The 23,898-nt window shown below is 38.1% G+C and overlaps 1 protein-coding gene across 6 annotated transcripts in view; it reads left to right on the forward strand.

Annotated features, from left to right (window-relative positions):
- DIAPH2 (diaphanous related formin 2) overlaps positions 1-23,898 on the forward strand; it is a 923,693-nt gene that overhangs the window by 786,643 nt on the left and 113,152 nt on the right. For 3 of the 6 annotated variants that reach the window (XM_030934027.1, XM_030934030.1, XM_030934031.1), the window contains one exon: positions 15,100-15,238. The exons of the other annotated variants lie outside the window; for them this stretch is intronic. In XM_030934027.1, the coding sequence (XP_030789887.1) occupies positions 15,100-15,149 (50 nt within the window). In that variant the 3' untranslated portion in view covers positions 15,150-15,238. Of the gene's footprint in view, positions 1-15,099; positions 15,239-23,898 lie in introns of those variants that run through there. 6 annotated transcript variants of the gene reach the window in all.

The raw sequence follows: 23,898 nt of genomic DNA on the forward strand, positions 1-23,898 counted from the left end.
ACAGGAACACTTCACCTCTCTGAAATTCCACTCTTCCAGCAACTGTACCTACCTGGAAATGCTATCTATCTCTTCAAAATATGGCGGTAAACCTGAAAGTAAGCAAAAACAAAAATATCCCTCAATAGGCAAAAGGAATGTGATCAAGTCCTTAAACAGCAGCATGTGGACTTTTATCAAAAGAGAGTCTTCCAAGTACCTTACTCAAAACCTATTTATTATGTTAGACATAGTTCTGTCAAATTGGATTTCCTATTTTTTTCACCCTCCAGCAAATGGGAAACAGCATACATACCAGGATTGAGAGGTAGACAGACATTTTAAGACCCACTGGAAGCACTAAGACGTGATAGTTAATATCTTGACTCTAGTGGAAGAGATGAACTAATTATCAAAGCAGATAACATCTTAAAAAACAAAAAGCAGAATACAGAACTGTTTATAATTGCTCTCAACTATGTAAAAAAAAGAAATAAATATATATATATATATATGTATATGTATATGTAGCTGCTCATTAAAAAATTGGAGTGAAATACACCAAAATAGTAATAGTCTTCGTGGCTATACCATGGTATATGAGTGATTTTTACTTCCTTCACATTTTTTATAATATTCTTCAGTGACTCTGTGCTGATTATATCATTAGAATAAATAAAATAATAATTAAATAAAATTTGTAAATGAAAAAGATCTTTGAGCATAGAACAGTTTTGGTCTATTTAGAGAAGAAACAAATAGACACACCTCAAATATGCCCTACAGACCTTGTAGTTATAGCACAGCACAGTATTTGATGTTTATGATAATTATGTGAATTAGCAAAAATGTGAATTAGCAAAAATGTATTTTCAATACATTATCCTTATGGAGGCAGCGAAGTGTGCAATATATCTTCAAAATATTTCTATACAAAATGGCTAAGATAAAAATTGTTGCTATTTAAGACGTATAAACTCTCTGCTATCCAGATCAACTCATTGTGTGAGGTTTCTGGATAGCTGAGATCCTATTTTAGGTTTTCTATTTTAAAATGAAATTACTACTGAAAATGAAATGAAATTACTCAACAGCTATTTGTCCTATTAAATTATGCAATATTATTATATCTAAGCTTCCTGTTCTTAGCATCCATAGCTATTTATTGAGGCATTATTCTCAGATGGCCATGGAAACAAATATTTATCTGATTATTCTTTTGTAAATGGCCCAGTTATAGGTTAAAATTTATCTTTTTTCCTCAAATGTGACGTTTCTACTGTTTGATGTTGCTTTTGTTCGTTGTTTACTTGTTTGTTGATGACCCTTGCTTTTTTCAGACTTTGACGAAATAAGAGAATATATTTACATACTTCCAAATGATTGCAAAATATTAAAATCAAATCATAAATTATTCAAGCTATTGGGAAAGTTTCCTGTGAAAACATATACACCATAAAGAATAATGTATTTAGAATAGCTCCCTGTTAGTAGTGTTACAGTTGAAGCACAGTTATTGTTACTCATTCCTCTCCCCTTAAATGTAATAATGAAATACAACAACAAAACCAAATATAGTAAAAATAAATTCACTGCCCTTGGGGAAGTATCTTAAATACTACCTTTATTTTATATGTTTGAAATACGTTTGTAGCTTTAGTTGCATCTTCATCACTCCTTAGCATTCTCCTTGTTCACTGTTCACTGAATCATATGCCTTGGCTATTCTTCCAGATTTTCTCTATTCTCTGTACTCCCTCAAACTGAAACTCGCACCTGACAGTCTTAGTAAATGACCATCTTTTCCAAGTTCCCTTCATTTCCCTCAGTGTCACTTCCTGAGGCAAACTTTGTGCTCCTAATCTCATTCCTCTTACCTCCTTCAGAATTATGCTTCTTTCCTTCTTAATGTCTTTCTTTAAACTGACTTCTTCCTACAGAAATGCTCATGTCCTCCTTGAACTTAAAAGCAATCCTCAATGATAAACCAAACAATAAATAAACAGTGTATGTCCCTAAGTTACTATCCTATGTCTAGCTGAGGAGAAAAGACATGGACACACCAAAGAAGTAAGAGATAAGGATATGTATATAACAGTATGTGTGTACCATGTATGAATTTGCATGCACTAATACACATAGATGAGCCCTATTTGGGTATTGGGACTGTGCCTCTCCTAATTGGGTGGCTTGGTTGGAATTGCTTCATCTGATGTGGAACCTCAATAGTCAGTCAATGTTTTTTTTTCTCTTTACTTATTCACTCTTTATTTTGAAATTTTCAAGTATAAACAAAATACAATAATATAAAAAAATAAAAATAAAAATAAAAAAACATGAACCCAGCTTCCACAATGATCAGTTATTGATCAATTTTGTTTTCTCCATACCGCTACTCTTGGATATTTTGAAACAGATCTCAGACATTATATTTTTTTCATCTGTAAATGTTTCTATAAGCATCCATAAAAGATGATTATTTCTAATATAACCAAATACTATTATCATATCTTACTAAGAAAAAAATTCTTAATAACAAATATCTATTTAGTGTGTACATTTCCCTGATTATCTGCTTTGGTTTTTTTGTTTCTTTTTTTGTTTTTGAGACGGAGTCTTGCTCTGTCACTCAGTCTGGAGTGCAGTGGCACTATCTCGGCTCACTGCAACCTCTGCCTCCTGGGTTCAAGCAATCCTCCTGCGAAAGCCTCCCGAGTAGCTGGGATTACAGGCACCCACCACCACGCCTGGCTAATTATTCTATTTTTAGTAGAGTTGGGGTTTCACCATGTTGGCCAGGCTGATCTCCAACTCCTGAGCTCAAATGATCCGCCCCTCTCCCAAAGTGCTGAGATTACAGGTGTGAGCCACCACGCCCAGCCGATTATCTACTCTTTTTGGTTAGTTTGAATTGAGAACTAAACAAAGTTGATTCATTATTATGGTTCTGTTAAGTCTCTTTTTAACAATGGAATCCCCCTTGTGTTAATTATCAATTAGTTATCAATTGCTGCATAACAAATTACCTTTAAAACGTAGTAGTTTAAAACTACAAATGTTTATTATCTCATAGTTTCTGTGGGTCAGGAATTTGGGAGCAGTTTAGCTGAGTGATGGTTTCAGTGTCGGTCATGAGATGGCAGTCCATTGTCTCTGGGCCTGACTGAGGCTAGAAGATCTACTCCAAGCTCACTTCTCCACTATACTGGCCTCTCTATAGAGCTTCTTGACTGTTGCTATGGTCTGAATGTTTTGTCCCCGCAAAATACATATTTTGAAACGTAGTCTCCAATGTGGTTGTATTAAAAGGTGAGGCCTTTGGAAAGTGATTACCCTTATAAAAGAAGTTCAAGGAAGCATGTTTGCTCCTTCAGCCGTATGAGGACACCGAGAAAGTGCCTCTATGAAACAGAGAACGAGCCCTTATCAGATACCGAATTTAGCCCCCAGAACTGTGAGCAATAAATACCATTGGGTATTTTGTTATAGTAGCCCAAATGGACTAAGACAAGCACCTTTACAACATGGCAGCTGGCCTCCCCAAGAGTGAGTGATCTAAGAGAGAAAGCAAAGAGGAAACCACAGTGCATTCTGTATCCTAGTCTTGGAAGCGATATAACAATACTTCTGTCATATTCTACCAATCACAAAAACCAACCCAGAAACAATGTGGGAGGGAATTACACCAGAGTGTGAATACTAAGGGATTGGGATAATTGGGGGGAATCTTGGAGGCTGACTGCTCCACCTTTTCATCTGTTTCTCTTTTTTTTCTTGTAATTTTCAGAGGTTTTTTTTTTTTTCCTTCCTCCCTCCCTCCCTCCCTCCCTCCCTCCCTCCCTCCCTCCCTTCCTTCCTTCCTTCCTTCCTTCCTTCCTTCCTTCCTTCCTTCCTTCTTTCCTTTCTTCCTTTCTTCCTTTCTCTCTTTCTCTCTTTCTTTCTCTCTTTCCAAAATCCTGAGCTCAAGCGATTCTCTCACTTTGACCTCCCAAAGTGTTAGGATTACAGGTATGAGCCACCATGCCCAGCCCACTTGTTATTGTTGAAGCAACCAGGTCATTTTTCTGATTGAGTTTATATTTTGTTTATTGCATCCCATTGGTGTTATTTGCCTGTTTCTTTGCCTGTCCCCCTACTCCATATATTTTCTATAAATTTATAGTTAGATAAACCAAGCCACTCTAAGGCTTGATCAGATTCAGGTTTTGCCTTTTTGTCAAGATGTCCTTATTGTTGTTGATGTTGTGAGGTTTTATATGGGAGCACATGATGGCTAGTTGACTCTTTTTGTTATATTAGCAGCCGCTGATGATTCTCTAGGTCCATTAGTTCAAAAGAGTACTATTCTATTATTCCTCCTTTAATTAGTTTGACGACTTCTTAAAAAACAAAAATGCCCCCTCATCAACTATTTGATTATATGAAGGTATATTTCATATAATGAAGGGATGATAAATACTTATCTCTCTTTGTCAGTTCTCAGTAAGTTGTTGTCTCTCTAGAATCCTCTAAAGGTAACAAGTGAGGTCTAGGAAACAACATGGATATGCTGAAGCAGAGTCTCCATGGATAGGTCCTGGTCGTGGGGATTTTGAAAAGGCTTCCTATGTGATTCTAATTTGGTCCTCTATTAACTTCTACTAATCTCCATTCCCAGAGTCTGGCTTAGTAGGTATGGGAGGGGGCCAAGGATTCTGTTTTTGTTTTTTCTTTTAATCTCTAGATAATCCTCTTCAGCTGACAAGTTTGGGGAACACTACAGTAGAAAACACCTTTTTAAACTTACTGTGACTATATGCATCTATGCTATTCTTCCATGCCGTGGGTGTCTCAAGTTTACTCTCAAGCTAGCTGCCATGTTGTAAAGACGCTTGTCTTAGTCCACTGGGCTAAGGAGAGTTGAGAGTCTCGGTTAGTGCTATAGTTATACCAAAAACTATGGAGTTAGACTGTGTGGGTCTAAATCTTGACTCTGCCACTTACTAGCTTTGTGACCTTGAGGCAGTGTATCACCTTTCTGCCTCAATGTTCTCACATGTAAAATGGAAATGATAGTAGGGTTTTCCTCTTGGTTTTGAGAACTATATGAGTTAACATTGTGTTTAGAACAGAGTTTTGTAAGGATTTCTTAAATACATAATAGAGCTATCTCCCTCTGGGAGTACTTCCTTGGAACATTTTGTTGATAAAAGCCAAATTTGGTGATTATTAATCTCATCATGATAACTGTCATTTATTGGATGTTTATATATGTCAGGCATGATGGGTTATGTATATTCTCTAGTTCACATAATCCTCATATCAATCCTACAAAATTAGCAATATTATTTTAATTTTACATATCGGGAAACTGAGTGTCTGAGAAGTAACTTGCTCAGTGTAATAGAGCTCATAAGTGATGGTATAGATATGACATATATTAAAGAGGCAGCATGATGGTTAAGAGCACGGAATCTGGAGCTAAGCTCTCTGGGTTCAAATCCTGGCACTACCACTTCCTAGTTGTGTATCTTGGGCAAGCTATTTAACCTATGTATCAGTTTCCTTATCTGTAAAATGAGGATGATAGTTATACCTACCTCATGGGTTATTATGAGGATTAATGAAGTTAATACTTAAGAACCTAAAATGGTCCCTAGCACAAAATGTTGCAGAACTTTTCCTTAGTTCAGCTAAAGACAGAGTTCTTTGTCCCACAGCCACAAAAATTCAGGCTTGCAGACAGTTTGAATCTTGAGTAAGACAGGGTTTTATTCGGTGAAAAGGAAGAAAAGGGGGAAACAGGGACTCTCACAAGGCCAGAGTCCCTGCTAGAGCAGGATGTTGGAATCCCAGCTTCCACACAGGAAGTGGAGGGGCCAGTCTCCTCCTCAATGTAAACTTAAGGAGGCTCCACCTCAGTGGGCTGTTTCGTTTCTCCAGGGACCCCCTCCCACCTGGCTGTCTCAATAATAAATACTTTGTATATACTAGCTGGTTATTATTACTGCTATTACAATTTTTATTAGTTTAAAATAGTTTAAAGAATGGTTTAAAAAAGTTTAAAAGAGTTTAAAGAAAAGGCAGCAGTAAAAAAGGAGAGACTGAAGTTGCCAGTAAGGAAGGGAATACATGTATTTCAATAAACGCCTTAATAAATAAATAAATCTTCAGGAGGGGAGAAAAGGAGAGTTATCTCTACCACAAAGAGGAGCAGAATAGAAAACAATTGGTTTCTAGGCGGAGGCAGATGATTAAACTCCTGGGAAATAGATTCATTTTTACAAGGTAGAAATCAAGCTAATCATTTAGAAATGAAGAAAGGAAGGCAGAATTGGAAGCCTGTGGAGGCAGGGGAGATTTGGGGACACTTGGGGAGTCAAACCATGGAGCACACAGTAGACGTAGCTAAGTTGCATTTTGTCAGTGCTTGATCATGGCTGAATTCCTTGTGGCTAAAAAAAATTATGCCTGGTGGAGGGGATAGTTCAGCAGCCTAGTGAGGGCAACGAGTTTGGACATGGTTGAATGGGATGGTTATGATGGTAAGTAGAAGTGAAGGAGCATTGAACAAGGAATCAGGAGACTTGGATTCATTTTTTAACTTTACTATCAACCAGCTTATATGACCTCGAATAGTTCACTTGACCTTTGGATCTCAGTTAATTCACTTGTGAAATAAGAGCGCTACATCAGTTTATCTCTAACATTACTTCTAATTCCAGAATGTATGACCCTACAGGGCCGATTCTAGCATCTAGCTGCACCAGAAAGGAGTCAATTGAAATGGCAAGAGTTAAGAAAGTGATGGGAAGGCCCAGGGAGATTGGGATGCAGGTTCAATGAAAGTGAATGTAGATGACGGAACTCATGTCAGTCTCTCAGTCTTTCTGCCTTTAAGATTTTTCTTTTCTGTACTCCAAATTCTAAGACTAGTTTGTCTTTTTCTTTTTTTTTTTGTAGTAAGTATTATTATGGCTATTGTGAATTTAATAGGCTATGTTTGACACACACAACAGTAAATGTTATTTTAGTTTTACATATCTAAAATGTTCATTAATGCATCAGAAATAAACAGTTCACTGGTAGGGAGTTATTTTTTTTCTTTCAAGCAGAACATAACAAAAGAGTATTTTATGCTTTCCTGTGCCCATAATAACATTACATTTTGGAGTAGCTAACTAGGTTGCTTGAACACGCTGTTACAGAACTGGTTAATCCATAATTCAGCAGGTTCTTGGCTTCCAAGTTGCCTTATTGACAAGCCTGAAGAAAGTGGATGGAACTAATTAGCACTCAGCATTATAAAATAGGGAGAATTAAATAAAGCAGCTTCAATATTAAACTCAGACCCCTATGAAGATATTCCCTTTAGTTATGGGGATTTTGAAATGATGGACAGGCTAAACCAAAACTCATAATCCTATTACAGTCTCCTACACCCACCTAATAAGCTTCAAGAGCTGTTTCCTTGGAGTCTGGGATATTGCCATCTTCCTCTAGGCTTTTCTGTATATAGCTTATGAATTCTTTACTGTTTCCGCTAAATACTTTGTTATTTAAAATAGCATAAAAGAGAGTATATAAGTATATATACATATTGATGCATTTTGACTGTAATAATATCCTTGGCCTGTAGGGAACTTCAAATTATTAATAATTTCAGAGGAAAGCTTTTTAAGAAAAAAGCTCCAGGCTTAGCTGTAATGAGGCATTTGAAAAGGAGGAGGGGGTATGTTTATGTGCGTAATGAAAATATTGAACCCTTTGGGATGTTATGAACCATGGTGCACTAATAAATGATCTTCCCATTTCAGTGTTCCAGCAGACATCTTTGTACCCCTGATGTACTCTTGCAAAATGCCTGTAGCTCACATTTCCTTTTAAATATTTCTGTCTCCTGACATTCGTTACTGTGGGTGGGGGTGCAACAGGATAAATCTGATGGAGAAAGGAGGACTATACAAGAAGCAGACAAAGTTGGTGATTTAGAATAATGAGCCCATTTTCAGCTGAGCTGTGTAGTTCATATGAATTAATTAACCCCTTACAAACATTTGTCTGACAATCCAAATTCTCGTTCAGTTCAATGGGTTTTATAATTATCATTTAACTAAATAGCACTAAGGACTGTTTATATCCTGACATTAAGGAAGCTTTGTCGAATTCTTTTGCTGTAACTCATCTGAAGTTGTTTACAATTTGCAGTAGTCTTGGTTTGTGCTCAGGTTGCTGTTTTGCTGCTTTAAAAAATATTTTCAGGGTGCTAATTATAGAATATGCTGTAGAGTTTGCTTAGCTTTGTAAGGGTAGAAGACCTTTGTAAAGAACATTTTCACATTTTAATTGGAAGAATGTAGGCTTAAGCTATTATCTATCATGTTAAACAAAATGAATCCAATGATGCTAAATGGATATAGAATGATTAGTTACTCATTCTTAAGACCTGTGCCATCTAGTTCCTGATGATAACATGGTGATAAAGCACTTCTTACCCAGAAAGAGAGAAATGAAAGTATTGTGATGACCATGCTGCAACAGAGTGTGAGAACACTCAAAAAAAAAAAAAAAAGTTTTAAATAAGAAGCATCTGGGACCTCCCTTCTATGCTGTTTGTGTGTGTGATTGCCTTTAATTTTTGTACAAAAAGTTAAGATACTATTAATAAGCATTTTACTTAATTGAGTCTCTTCTGATTACAAGGAACAAAAAGCTACTTAAAACTTAAACTGGGTGTTCATTGAACAGATACAGAGAGGCTCAAGGGAATTCAGGGCAGGATGTATTATATACCTAGACCTGGAGCCCTGGAAATGAGATCTCTGCTGTCCTTTCAAGGTGGCTCTGCAGTCTTTCACAGCATGAGTTCCTGGGCCCTTTAGTGCTTGAAACGAGACTACTTATCCTCATCTAACTGCTCCTTCTTCCTCCTGACAACGATTCTTGGGTCCCAATTCTATGTTCCTGTGAGAGGAATGTTATTTGAATCTTTTTTTTTTTTCCCTGTGTTTGTTTATTTTTTTTTTTGTTTGTTTTTTGCACCAGGCCCAAGTCTTTGACAAGCCTAGGATGGTTCCCCTGTAGGTCAGGTTCCTTCCCTGCTTCAATCAGCTATTACAATTTTTTTTGTTTTTTGTTTTTTTGTTTTTTGAGACTGAGTCTCACTCTGTCACCAAGCTGGAGGGCAATGGGGCAATCTCGGCTCACTGCAACCTCTGCCTTCTGGGTTCAAGCGATTCTCCTGCCTCAGCCCCACAAGTAGCTGGGACTATAGGCATACACTACCACACCTGGCTAATTTTTGTATTTTTAGTAGAGACAGAGTTTCACCATGTTGGCCAGGTCGATCTCAAACTTCTGACCTCAGGTGATCCGCCCACCTCGGCCTCTGAAATGCTGGGATTACAGGCGTGAGCCACTGCTCCTGGCCTCTACTATTTGTATTATATAATAACACATTTTATCCTCACAAAAATCCTATTAGAGAGGTTAAGTACTATTACTATATTCCGTGTTATAGTGGGGGAAACTGAGTCAAGGAGAGGTTAAGTAACATTTCCAAGGTTATGTAACTTCAGGATCTGTGATGAGTTAGGAGATCTGGTTTCTAATGCTTGACCCATCACTGTGTGAATGACTTGGAGTGAATCACTTAATCTCCCTGGGCATTCAGCTATTCCATGAACAGTTTAAAAATTATTTTTCTAATTTTTTTAATTGACAAACTAAAGGGAGGAATCAGGTCCATTACCACATTGTCATAGGCACTGCTTGGTTGTATGGAATAGAAATCTACACAAGGTAGCTTGAGTGAAGGGGTATGTATTTAAGGATGTGATAAGCAACCTTGTGGACATCCAAGGATAGGAAACAACAGTGAGACCATGAGTGTCTTAGGCTGGAACTAAAATGGAAAAGTTAGAAATACAAGTTGCTCTTGGGCCAGGCGTGGTGGCTCACACCTGTAATCCTAGCAGTTTGGGAGGCTGAGGCGGGCAGATCACAAGGTCAGGAGATCAAGACCATCCTGGCTAACATGGTGAAACCCCATCTCTACTAAAAATACAAAAAAAAAAAAAAAAAAAAAATCAGCCGGGTGTGGTGGCACACACCTGTAGTCCCAGCTAATCAGGAGGCTGAGGCAGGAGAATGGTGTGAACCCAGGAGGCGGAGCTTGCAGTGAGCCGAGATCACGCCATTTGGTTTCCTTTGAACATGACTGCCACAGCTATGATACAGTATGATGCTTACTTCAAGTGCCTATCTTTATGTGACATGGGTCTCTCCAAGTTCAGATTCTTGTGACAGAATCTGACTGACCCAGCTAGCCTGTGAATTTGTTTCCCTTAAGTCAGGTGTTCAGTCTGTGGCCAATCAGCCAGAGCAAAGATAAGATCACATGGTGCATAGGACTGTCACCTTTTCCAGGGACTGGATGAAAGAGCAGATTCTCTGAGAAATGTATGGGAAGGGCTGGCAAATAGACAGATGTTTGCTACACCTATAATCCTAGCACTCTAACAGAGTTTTAAAGCATAGTGTTTATTTCTTCATAGATCATCACGTTGGCTACATAAATATTTTTAAGCACTTCACTATATACCGGAGAGTTTACTAGGACTACAGTAACTTCAGGCCCTCCATTTCCTAATCTGTAAAATGAACTATCTTGTCTTGCTTTAGAATTCACACACACACACACACACAAACATTTATGCGTTTATCTATATTTTACTGAATACAATTGCCCTTTCATATCCATAGGTTCTACATTCATGGATTCAATGAAAGGCATATCGAAAATATTTTTAAAAATTGCATGTGTGCTAAACATGCACAGACTTTTTCCATGTCCCCTAAACAATACAGTATAACAACTTTTACATAGCATTAACATTTTATTAGGTATTTTAAGTTGTCAAGAGATGATTTAAAGTATACAGGAGGATGTACATAGGTGATATGCAAATACTATGCCATCTTAGATAAGGGACTTGAGCATCTGCTAATTTTTTGGTTTCCAAAGGAAGTTCTGGAACCAATTCCTCATGGATACCCGGGGATGACTGTATGTTGCTTTTGTTACCAAACCAACCAGAATTTTTTTCGTTTGTTTGTTTTGAGGTGAAGTTTTGCTCTTGTTGCCCAGGCTGGAGTACAATGGCGGAATCTCAGCTCACTGCAACCTCCGCCTCCTGGGTTCAAACGATTCTCCTGCCTCAGCCTCCCAAGTAGCTGGGATTACAGGCATGTACCACCACGCCTGGATAATTTTGTATTTTTAGTAAAGATGGGGTTTCACCATGTTGTTCAGGCTAGTCTCAAACTCCTGACCTCAGGTAATCCACTCACCTCGGCCTCCCAAAGTGCTGGGATTACAAGCATGAGCCACTACACTTGGCCCCAACCAGAATTTATTTATCCAAATGAATGTTCTGCAGTACCTTGAATTTGAGCTAGAGAAGAAATTCAGTATCATTTCTTCAGTTACATCTAGTGTTTAACCAAACTTTAGTATTGCACAGCTTAGTTACCCAGGTTACTTATTAATTTGGCTCTGAAATATTTGTTTTCTAAAACTCAAATCTATTAAATGTCAAAGACTTGCTGTCATCAAAACTATTTAAAAGGCTGTGAGGCCTACTGTAAAGATATCCCGAAGAAGGACTTCACAAATGCTTTTTGCCAATGATAGAATCATTGCTTAATTCTGTAGCTCCTAAAGTAACTACCTTGAAGAGGACAGATCTTACCAACATATGTAGGTTGTTTAAAAAATCATTCATATTATGTATAGAATCAAAGATTTTAAAAAGTATACAAGATACAAATACCCAGTTAAATATATAGTTAGGCATTTGAGACTTAAGAAACAATTTGATGGGACTCTTTACTGAAGTATTAAAAAAGCAGAATTTTGTCTCACATCTGTTTCACCTACTGTGACCCAGGATCTAAGTATGTCAGTATACTTCTCTTCTTATGCCCACATAGAAAAAAATATGGATTGAAATGCTTAGAACACACTGGAAACTAGATGAATTTAGAGCTTTTAGAGGAAGAACACCTTGCCACAAATCTCCCCCTGAACCAGCCGAGTTAATTAATCTTTGTTTTTGTTGTTGCTCTTGCAGCTGTTTTACCATAGTTATGCAAAAGTAATGCTGCAAGTACAGGCCAAAGCCCCAGAGGGGGTAGTTGAGGTTCAGCAAAATAGATTTACCAAATCCATTGGTGTTTGCCTGGTTTTATATTGGCATTTAGAGGCTATCTTTATTTTGGTAGCTTAGTAGCTTGAGAGAGAGAGAGAATATGTGTGTATAGGTATGTTTATATGTATTGCTGACAAATTCAAAGACATTTGATTAAATATGCTTTATGTAAGAAGTGAAAAATACTGTAGATATTTTTTCTTTTTCTATGGATTGCAGTATCTTCATTTCTGTGGGTACTTTTTGCAAAAGATTAGTCTGTCCAGATTCATCATTCTAGTTTCAAAGAGGAATGAAGGACAATTTAAAGCTAAATTCAAATTCTATGTAAGTAGTATAATCTGATGAACACACCCTTTTATCCCAAATTTAGAGCAACAAATGTTTTATTTAATTTGAGAATATGAGATAGGAAAGGTCCACCATGAAAGTGGTTTCAGAAGTTCAAAATGTTAACTACAGCTTCCATGCATTACAGTCCCACGATGCTCATTTAATTCCAGAGTAAGTCACTTCTTGTTTCTAGAAAACTAGTCATAGTTAGACTAATTTCTTTTTGATGTTGTTTTACAAAGATTTGAAATAAATGCACGAAGTCTTCCTTCTTTGTAGTAGACTAGTATCCTGGTTTCTGCATTTTTCCTGAGGAATTATACTTTAAGACCTAACATAAACAATGTAGAAGAATCCTCTAAATGTGACTTGCGGATTCCCTTTGTACAGGACATATTCTTTGGTGTTAATCACGATCCTGAATCATTCCTGCCCCAGCCTTTTGTCTCATTTTCCCTGTTATACATTTACAAACTGGCCCTAATGGGTAAGGAAGAAACAGACAAATAGAATAGCTGTAAGATGAACAGTAGTTTTATAAAAAAAACTTTAAAATATTTTTCACACTCTATAGGGGAATAAGCAGATAATTTGCATATACACTTGTGGCTCTGTGATGTTTTCATATACCAGAATTTAACACCTTTGCAAAATCCTAGCAGAGACCATGGGGATACACAATTAGATGCTTACTCTAAACCTGGAACAATGTGATTTGGGATGATTTGCAGAGAGACTATAAAAGCTGAAAAATCAGTTTGACAACGTTCCTGCTGGGATTGGCCTGCAATAAATGTTCGCAGTTGTATTTGGAGGCCATGCCACGTTAGTCAGATCACTGGGGCTCAGGAGATGATGGCTACAGTAAAACTTGAGTTCACTGCTTATCAGGCAATGTGTGAAGGCTCCCAGGCTGAAGGTTCATTAGGTCAGTCTGTAAGAGCTGTCAATCAGACCAAGCTGTCAGGGGAATACTTTTTTAAAAAATAAACAGAAGTAAAATTTTTCTACTTAGGATTTTTCCACATTGCATCCCTTCTGCCATCATATCGTCCATACAAGAGGCAACTCTTGCAAGAGAGTAGAATATTAGCCCATTGTAATGTTCCGAATGTCAGCCTTTGGCCACCATCACCTATGAGCATGACTGCTGCTCTTAGTAATCATTGTGGTCACTTAGGATGAATAGGATAGAATGGTTGTCCAAAGTACATTAGTCTTTAAGGAGTTAAGGACTTGCATCATATTCATTAGCCCCAGTATCTTACCACTGTGATGGAAACATAGAAGGTACTCAGATATTTATTGATCTCAACATCAAGAACAGAAACCACTATATGAATCTGACATACGTATGGCCTTTATCGCCCCGTTTCCCATTCTTCTTGGCTTAACAAAATTTGACAAAATTATTTCCTGTATTTCTTCCATATTGTCAAGCGTGTATTGTTTTATAGCTAGAAAACCTATTATTTAAGTTTGATTTTGGTGTATTTATTGATTGAGCATGACTAGAATATTTGAAAGATCTTTTTTAAAAAAAAAAAAAAAAAATGGCGTATTACTTGTAAAGGAAGCCAAGAAGGTTTGGAGGTGTACTGTGTATTAGGTTTTGTGTGAACATTTAACACTAAAACATTAGTTAATATGTATTCACCATTTAGATGATTGTAAAACATTATATCAATGTGGCAAGTCACTAAATCAAAACACAGGTAACTGAAACAGACTGACAGAAAACACAGTTGGCCTCATCAGATGCGTAGAAACCATGGTAAGATGACCAAGATAAAACAGTATAGCTATGAAAACATCAAGTTGATGATAGCATAGGCTCTAATTATCATCATCAATAGAATGTAAATGTATAATAAAAAGTGAATTATATAGTTTTGTTTAACTCTTGTTTTAATTAGCACCAGATTCAGCTACAGTTGTCTTTATAAATCTATGTTAATTTCTAATAGTTAGAATTAATTACTTATTCCTAAAATAATACTCTTCCTAGAATGGAAATTTGGAAAATATACTCTATTAAATATCAGTTGATTTTATTTCCAGGTGGCATCCATTAGGACAAACATTATGAAAAGGCCACTGACCAAAATGTTGATTTCCTAGCTGACACCTGGAAGAAAAAATAAACTTATGTTTAATGGAGTAGACTGTCTAAATCCCTGTTTTGAGAAGAGTGCACATTCATGAATATGTATTCATTGCTGAATTCAATAGATTCGAGTAGTGAAGGACATCCGTATCATAGAAAGTAGCATCTATTCATTAACTTACAACTTTCCAAAGAAACAAGCAAGAATGCAGCTTGAGATGGAGTGCTGGCAGTACCCAGTTCATTCCTTTATTTTGTGACACGTTTATCATGACCTGCATGATAACTAATGAAATAAATATGAGATTTGTGTGTTATCTGTGGCCTAATTTGTTGAAATTTCTCTTTTCAAGTTACAGTAGCACAATCATAAATCAATATTATAAATGAGTTATTTATACTTTTGTCTTATTCAGTGTTCTAGGTGCATTATGGTTTTTTATTCATATATTTCAAATAATATTTCTCTTTATTTCTTCTTTTCTGCAGTGGTAAATCATCCCTGTGCAACAAGGGCTAATCCAAGATCAGCTACATAAACGGCCTGAGTGCTGTTTTAAACAGGATTGGGTGATTGTACAACATGACTAAGATAATCAAGGAGTAAAAGTTTCTAGTGGAAACATGATATTCATTTTGTCCGGTCCTCTTTTATTTCTGCCTAAGGCTTTCTCATAAAATTTATGCTATTTGCCCCTTAATACCGATTTCATGATGGTTAACCATATATATACCTGGAAAGAAAATATAGACTTGGGAAGAACAGATACATAGTCTACAATGAATATTTCTAGCTTTTTTTTTTTTTTTTTGAGATGGAGTCTCCCTCTGTCGCCCAGGCTGGAGTGCAGTGGCCGGATCTCAGCTCACTGCAAGCTCCGCCTCCCGGGTTTACGCCTCCGGAGTAACTGGGACTACAGGCACCCGCTACCACGCCCGGCTAGTTTCTTTTGTATTTTTTAGTAGAGACGGGGTTTCACCGTGTTACCCAGGATGCTCTCGATCTCCTGACCTCGTGATCCACCCGTCTCGGCCTCCCAAAGTGCTGGGATTACAGGCTTGAGCCACCGCGCCCGGCCATCTCTAGCTTTCATTCAAGACTGTATGCTTACTGTGTTGTGCAGAACATTCTGCCAGGCATTAAGCGGGATACAAAAGCAGTCTAAAATATGATCTGTATCCTATGAATGTGTTTTTAAAATGTATACTAGTCATTATTGGAGTGATTATTATATAAAGACAAAAGCCACTAGGGTAGCCATGTTTTTTGCCAGTTATTAGCCATATATAGCGCATGTGTACACACATACACACACACATACATATATGTAATATATAATTTTACTATATTTAAATTAATCCATATTTTCAAGAACTTCATTAACTTGAACACTCAGAAATACCCTGAGTGTTTTAAGACATAATTGCAAATAACTCATGTAACACTTATATTTTTCTATCTTTGCATGTATGAAGTTTATGCATTCAGGCTTTTGCAAATGTGTTTATATCATTTACCTAAACCCTTGATTATTTACATGTTCCTATATGGGATCACAGTCCTTCAGATATGATTCATAGCAAAGTGATTTCTTTACCTATTGGTATTCTACTATTGAGATACTTTAAGAATCCTGTGAGTTGTGTACATGGAAATATAAAATTGATTTTATCATTAATCCATTCAGAAATCATATTGGGCAATAGCACTACTACATGTACATTTAGTAGCAAACATGGATAGAATATTTGGAGATAATGAAGATTTCAAGACTGTGTTAAGAAAAAAAATAAAAATAAAAACAACCATGCAAGAGACTGGGCTCTTGGCTCTCAGCTCCAAAGCATGTGAAATATTCAACTTAAGAACATAACTGCAGGAAGCACTTCTAGGTCATGGGAGTTGCTATGCACAAAAGAGGTATGCTTGTTCTAGCTCAGAGAAGCTTCCACATATATTATTTACTGAGGGAGCCTCATCTTAATGCCATATAGAGAAGCCCGAATGACATACTCTTCGCAAGTGGCAGTATTGGTATTAGAGCATTCCAAGGGTGTGAGAATTAGTTTGGAAATGAACTGAGAAAAAGCAAATAATATTTCTTAACTATTGTAGAAAATGGAGGTATCGCTACGAAAATTATATTTTCCTCTGGTCTTTCTCACCATTTATTTATTCTGCTCACCAAGGACCCTGGCTTTTGAGGAGAGGTCCATGGCTCAGAGACCATTAAAAGGAAACAGTGAAAGTGGAGAATGCAGATGCATATTTAGATTCAGGAGGACGGGGAGGTTCAAGAGGTACCTTCTATAGCAGAGTTGGTTGTTAAGTCGCACTACCCACAACATGCTGCCCATAATAACCACAGAAGAAAGGTTTTACATAGGTAGGCCTGTTCTCTCTTTTATGCTCACTTACCACACAAATGACATCTTTGTGCCTGTTGCTTGAGATCATTGCCTAAAAAAGTTGAGTTGAAACTGGCGATGAAGAAAGAATGGGCCGGGCATGGTGGCTCATGCCTGTAATCCCAACAGTTTGGGAGGCCAAGGCAGGTGGATCACCTGAGGTCAGGAGTTTGAGACCAGCCTGGCCAACATGGTGAAAACCCATCTCTACTAAAAATACAAAAAATTAGCTGGGCATGGTGGTGCGCCTGTAATCCCAGCTACTTGGGAGGCTGAGGCAGGAGAATTACTTGAACCTGGGAGGTGGAGGTTGCAGTGAGCCAAGATGGCACCATTGCACTCCAGACTGGGCAACAAGAGTGAAACTTCGTCTCAAAAAAGAAAGAAAGAAAAATACAGAAAAAATGGAGGACTTTAACATTTCTTGAGTACCTATTATTTGCTTGGCGCTGTTCTAGGTGTCATATGTACACCATCTCATTACATCTTCACAACATTCCTGAGCGTTAGGTTTTCTTTTCCCAAGTTTACAGGGGAAGGAATGGAAGATTAGAGAAGTTAAGTAGTTTGGCCAAGGTCATAGCTGGTGAATGGCTGAATCAGAATCTGAACACCAGTTTGTCTAATTCCATACTGCATGCTATTTCCTTACAATGTTGCCTTTTCCTTAGGGGTTCATGCAAAAGATTTATGATTTCCTTCCGATTTTCTTTGGTCATGGTGCTCTAAACACTCGAAGCTGAATTTTTAGTTCTTACCTCAAGTAAGTGTGGTAACACTACTACATTTTTAAAGAATGAGTGATATAATTTGTAGAAATATTCACTGGAATGCTTTTAAGAGATTTCAAATCAAAAAGTTGAAAATTCATGCTATGCTCTAGGCATTATTGATCCTGAGCCATCTCATGCAGGTAGATATAAATCCTCTTCTTAAAGATCTCTGGTGAAAAAACACTTTCAGGCTTTTCCATAGTAATTTACCTCATTGCTGAAAAGGTTTACAGATAGGTGTATGCGCATTGTTAGGACCAATGACATAATGCCCGGTTGCAGTGAATCAAGCTATTAAAATAATAATCCCTTTTAAAATTATAATCTTCAAAGGGTTTCCTAAAATCACTTATAGGAAGTTTATGTGATTTTGCTGTTTCTCTAGGAAAGGCAGTTACGTTTGAATATTTAAATAATCAGGCCTTGTGTGGGTCACACAGGGATTTTTATTTTGCATTTGGATTCCCTTTATGGTTTAAATCACAGATCTCTACCTTAAATGCAAATGAATGGAGTGTTGAGAATTGACATAAATTTTTAGATTGCCATAGTTATTTCCAGGGAGTTTTACACCTCAGTGTAAGCGTCTTATCCTGTATTATAATTGCTTGCTTGTTTGTCCTTCTAACAAGACCGTGAGCAATTGGAGGGCAAGGATTGTGCCTTACTCATCACAGTATCTCTAATGTTTAGCATAATGCTTGACACACAGGAGTGATCAATAGTTATCTATTGAGTGACTGAATTAATGTCTCCAATTGATTCCGCTTAGACAGGCCTTTCTCCTACATTCCCCCAAATGCAACCTGCTAATTCACATTTCTCTATCCTGGTTTATGTTATTTATCTCACCTGGAGTGCTCTTTCCTTCTTTTCTCCACTTATATAAGTCCACCTAGTTCTTCCTGGTACAACTAATTGCTACAAGCGTCCTGTTCTGACTATTCTAGTTCTCATAGAGTCATGTCCTCCTCATACCTTGACTCTTTTAGCCTGTGGGATCCCCACACACTTTAGCCCTTTATTATGTGCAGCTTTATATTATTTGCCAATTTAAAAAATATTTCTGTCTTGTTTTCCCAACCATTATGGAAAGTGGCATGTAGGCCGGGCGCGGTGGCTCACGCTTATAATCCCAGCACTTTAGGAGACCGAGGTGGGTAGATCATGAGGTGAGGAGATCAAGACCATCCTGGCTAACACGGTGAAACCCCGTCTCTGCTAAAAAATAAAAAAAAATAAAAAATAAAAATTAGCCGGGCGTGATGGTGGGCGCCTGTAGTCCCAGCTACTCGGGAGGCTGAGGCAGGAGAATGGCGTGAACCCGGGAGGCGGAGCTTGCAGTGAGCCGAGTTCGTGCTACTGCACTCCAACCTGAGTGACAGAGCGAGACTCCGTCTCAAAAAAAAAAAAAAAAAAAAAGAAAAGTGGCCATGTGTTGTATCATTTTCTCTCCCCTTCATGGTGACTTAAGTGTAGAAGAGACCATGGGATAACAAACTATGGCCTATAAGCCAAATCCAGTCCAAAACCTAATAATATTTCTTTCTTTTTTTTTTTTAATTTATCTATTTATTTATTTATTTTTGAGACGGAGTCTCGCTGTATCGCCCAGGCTGGAATGCAATGGCGTAATCTTGGCTCACTGCAACCTCTGCCTTCTGGAATCAAGTGATTATCCTGCCTCAGCCTGCTGAGTAGCTGGGATTACAGGCACATGCCACCACGCCCGGCTAATTTTTTGTATTTTTAGTAGAGATGGGGTTTCACCAGATTGGTGAGGCTGGTCTCAAACTCCTGACCTCGTGATCTGCCCGCCGTGGCCTCCCAAAGTGCTGGGATTACAGGCGTAAGCCACCGCGCCCGGCAGGAACATTTCTTATGATTTTAAATGGTGAGAAAACAATCATAAGGGCTGGACGTGGTGGCTCACGCCTATAATCCCAACACTTTGGGAGGCCAAGGTAGGTGGATCACTTGAGGTCAGAAGTTCGAGACCAGCCTGGCCAACGTGGTGAAACCCATCTGTACTAAAAATACAAAAATTAGCCGGGCGTGGTAACTGGTGCCTGTAGTCCCAGCTACTCGGGAGGCTGAGGCAGGAGAATCGCTTGAACCCAGGAAGCAGAGGTTGCAGCGAGCAGAGATCGTGCCACTGCACTCTAGCCTAGGCGACAGAGGGACTGTCTCAAAAACCACAAGAAAAACATTTTGTGACATGAAAATTATATGAAATTCAACTTTCCATAAATACATTTTTCTGCAACATAGCCACATTTATTCATTTACATATTATTTATGCCTGCTTTTGGGCTACAGCAGTAGAGTTAGGCAATTGTGACAGAGACTCTGGTCCACAAAGCCTAAAATATTTACTAGCTGACCCTTTACAGAGAAAGTTTGCCAACTGCTGGAATAGATCATCAATGAATACTTACTGGTTAAATAATTCATTGTCTTATGACTCTATTCTATTATGAAACAAGATACTCTGAAAGTACTGTTAATTATGCTGTCTTGCCTTACATAAAGAAAAATAGTAATAAAAGCAACCTCTGGAGCGCAGATTATTTTTATCTTTTAGTTGTTGAAGTATAAAAATTTTCATTTTCTGATTGTCTGGTAAACTGACTTATAGTGCCCTTATTAGTTTTAAACCTTTTCAAATATGCAGAACCTCTTCCTGCAGAGATTTTAAAGAACAGGGTAAGGCCAGGCGCGGTGGCTCACGCCTGTAATCCCAGCACTTTGGGAGGCCGAGGCGGGTGGATCACTGAGGTGAGGAGTTCGAGACCAGCCTGGCTGACATGGTGAAACCCTGTCTCTACTAAAAATACAAAAAATTAACCGGGCATGGTGGTGGGTGCCTGTAATCTCAGCTACTCGAGAGGCTGAGACAGGAGAATCGCTTGAACCCGGGAGGCAGAGGTTGCAGGGAGCAGAGATCACACCACCGCACTCCAGCCTGAGTGACGGAGCATGACTCCATCTCAAATAAAATAAAATAAAATAATAATAATAAAGAACAGGGTAGATGATTATCATTCTGGAATGGACTAGATAACTTCTAGTATTGTGCAGCCCAGTGATTCCTTGAATCTCCTCGAAATGTAAACCTTGCTTTATTAGAAATGAGAAAATCTGATTTGTGGATATGAAGTCTCCTCATCCCCCATAACTCCTTGATTCTCCTTTGCCAGGACCTCCCCCCACCCTCCACTTTTGGTTTAATCTAGTTCTTCTAATTAAATATGAGATAATTAAAGTTCACAGAGTGTAAACCCAGCAGGTTTGATTTAATGATAAAAATCTTGGTTTGTCAGCTTTTCAAGGCATAATCCTGGCTGCTGCCTTATCTGACAGGTAGTCAGCCTAGCAGGTCTGAGGATGAAAACCAGAGCATCTCATCTTTTCAGGCATGACTTGCTATTTATCTTCTAAGGCGTAATTTACAATTGCCCTATAGAAAATGGGTAGGGTTAAATAAGTAAAAAAGGCCTCTTTTTGCTTTGGTTCAATTAATTCATTTCCTATGCGGTTGTCGATGACTAGGCTTACAAAGTAGACAGGTGTATTTCAAATGAGGGGAAAATACCCCAAACATAGCATATTTGATTATTGTAAATTATTCCTTTACTCACTGAATATGTAAAGTATGTAAATTTAGTCCTGCTGTCAAAAGGTAGCTCTGTGCCATTCGTTTCTGCAGCAGACAAGGCCTGCTGCATCCTGTACTGCATTTTCAGAGAGATAATTCTAATGACAGCTTGAGCAATTGCCTTAATGAGCCAGAAAGGTGTTCTTTTTTCTTCGTGTTTAGCTACTTAGAGTCATCTGAAATAGAAATCATCTGTAGATATTACAGAGTGAAAAAAGACATGGGTTATCTTATTAATGTGTTTCTCCAAGCATGCTAAGAATGAACCATCAATCAGGTATTTGCCAAGAAAATAGCTTGTTGTCAGTTCTGTATAGGTGATATGGCAACCTGAAATGCAAGTTTAGGTTCTAATTATCATGTTAGCTAAGTAAAATAGTTGTCATTGTTGCATCTATAAGTCATTTTGGGAAATACTGTAGGGCTTACCAAACTGATCACAAAATAGCATTAATATTGTAAACCTGAAGTGAACACATAACCAGTTTTTTTGAAAATAAAGCACTCTACTTGAGTCATCAGGAAAACATTAGAAATCTACATACGTGCATCATACTATATGTAAAATTTAGTTTAATTGCAGCTTTGTGTTGTTAGAACCCAACACATTAATATTAACATTTGAGACAAATTTCCTATCATCTGAGTCCTTCATTCTAAGTGAAATGTCCATATTTTCTCATTAATTTGAGTCTATTTAAAGGTAAGTCACATCACAGTAACATAAAGATTGGAAAAGTAATGTTCACATTTTAGTTAAAGTCATGAAATATATACCCATAATTGACTATGGTGTTTTGATTTGGTTATAAATTATAGCTGTGCCTTCCACATGGAGCTAAGAGAAGTCGTGGCTTAACACATTAGTGGTGGAAAGTGTAAGTTTACACTTAAGCCACTCCCCAGCCAAGGATTTGCATAAAAAATGGGTGAAGTTCACTTGGGCTTATGTTAGCAAAATAGCAAAGGTAGAGGCACTCTAAAGGTCCTTTCTGCCACCGTTGTGTACAATACATGTCTGCATCTTGCCTAATCTTAATTAAATCATGTCTTCTGAGTCTGAGGACTGAAATTCTGAAATGTAACCAATATTTAAGAGCTTAAACAGTGAACAGTGCTTTTGTATAGAACTTGTAGTATGAAATAAGACTTCAAAAAAGCCAGAGCTGTAGAATTAATTTTTTCAATTGAATGAGTAATACTGCTTTAAAAAATATACATGGCCCGGCACGGTGGCTCACGCCTGTAATCCCAGCACTTTGGGAGGCCGAGGTAGGGAGTTCGAGACCAGCCTGACCAACATGCAGAAACCCCATCTCTACTTAAAAAAATACAAAATTAGCTAGGTGCGGTGGCATATGCCTGTAATCCCAGCTACTCAGGAGGCTGAGGTAGGAGAATCACTTGAAGCTGGGAGTTGGAGGTTGTGGTGAGCCGAGATTGCGCCATTGCACTCCAGTCTGGGCAGCAAGAGCAGAACTCCATCTCAAAAAAAAATATATATATATATATATAACATATCCTTTTTATGGCCGGGTACGGTGGCTTACCCCTATAATCCCAGCACTTTGGGAGGCCAAGGTGGGCAGATTGCCTGAAGTCAGGAGTTCAAGACCAGCCTGGCCAACATGGTGAAACCCCATCTCTACTAATTATACAAAAATCGGCCAGGCATGGTAGCTGGCCCCTGTAATCCCATCTACTCAGGAGGCTGAGGCAGGGAGAATTGCTTGAACCTGGGAGGTGGAGGTTGCAGTGAGCACAGATAGTGCAAGTGCACTCCAGCCTGGGCAACAGAGTGAGACTCTGTCTCAAAAAATATATATAGGCCGGGTACTGTGACTCACACCTGTAATCCCAGCACTTTAGGAAGCCCAGGCGGGTGGATCACCTAAGGTCAGGAGTTTGAGACCAGCCTGACCAACATGGTGAAACCCGTCTGTACTAAAAATACAAAATTAGCTGGGCATGGTGGCACATGCCTGTAATCCCAGCTACACGGGAGGCTGAGGCAGGAGAATCACTTGAACCTGGGAGGCAGGGGTTGCAGTGAGCCGAGATTGTGCCATTGCACTCCAACCTGGGTAACAGAGCAAGACTCCGTCTAAAAAAATATATGTGTTTGTGTGTGTGTGTATATACACACACACACAAATCCTTTTTAGTTTAGATAATCTATTGTATTAGAAAGAAAAAGTTACACAAGTGAATCAGCTCTACAGTTTTTAGAAGGTAAATCAAATAATTACTAAATTGAAGTATAGTGAGACAAACTATCATGTGAAATTATATTTCCCTATAAATTTCTTATTGAAATCTTGCATTGATTTGTGTATGTGTGTTTGACTAATGAAGTAAAGTGTGGGGACTACTAAAGAATTTAGATTTAATGCCTAGGTAATGGGTACTTGTCCAATTACAGATCTTCATGAAGTTTCTAATGAAAAA

Source organism: Rhinopithecus roxellana, chromosome 7 (assembly GCF_007565055.1).
Source record: "Rhinopithecus roxellana isolate Shanxi Qingling chromosome 7, ASM756505v1, whole genome shotgun sequence".
Classification (NCBI taxonomy): Eukaryota; Metazoa; Chordata; class Mammalia; order Primates; family Cercopithecidae; genus Rhinopithecus; species Rhinopithecus roxellana.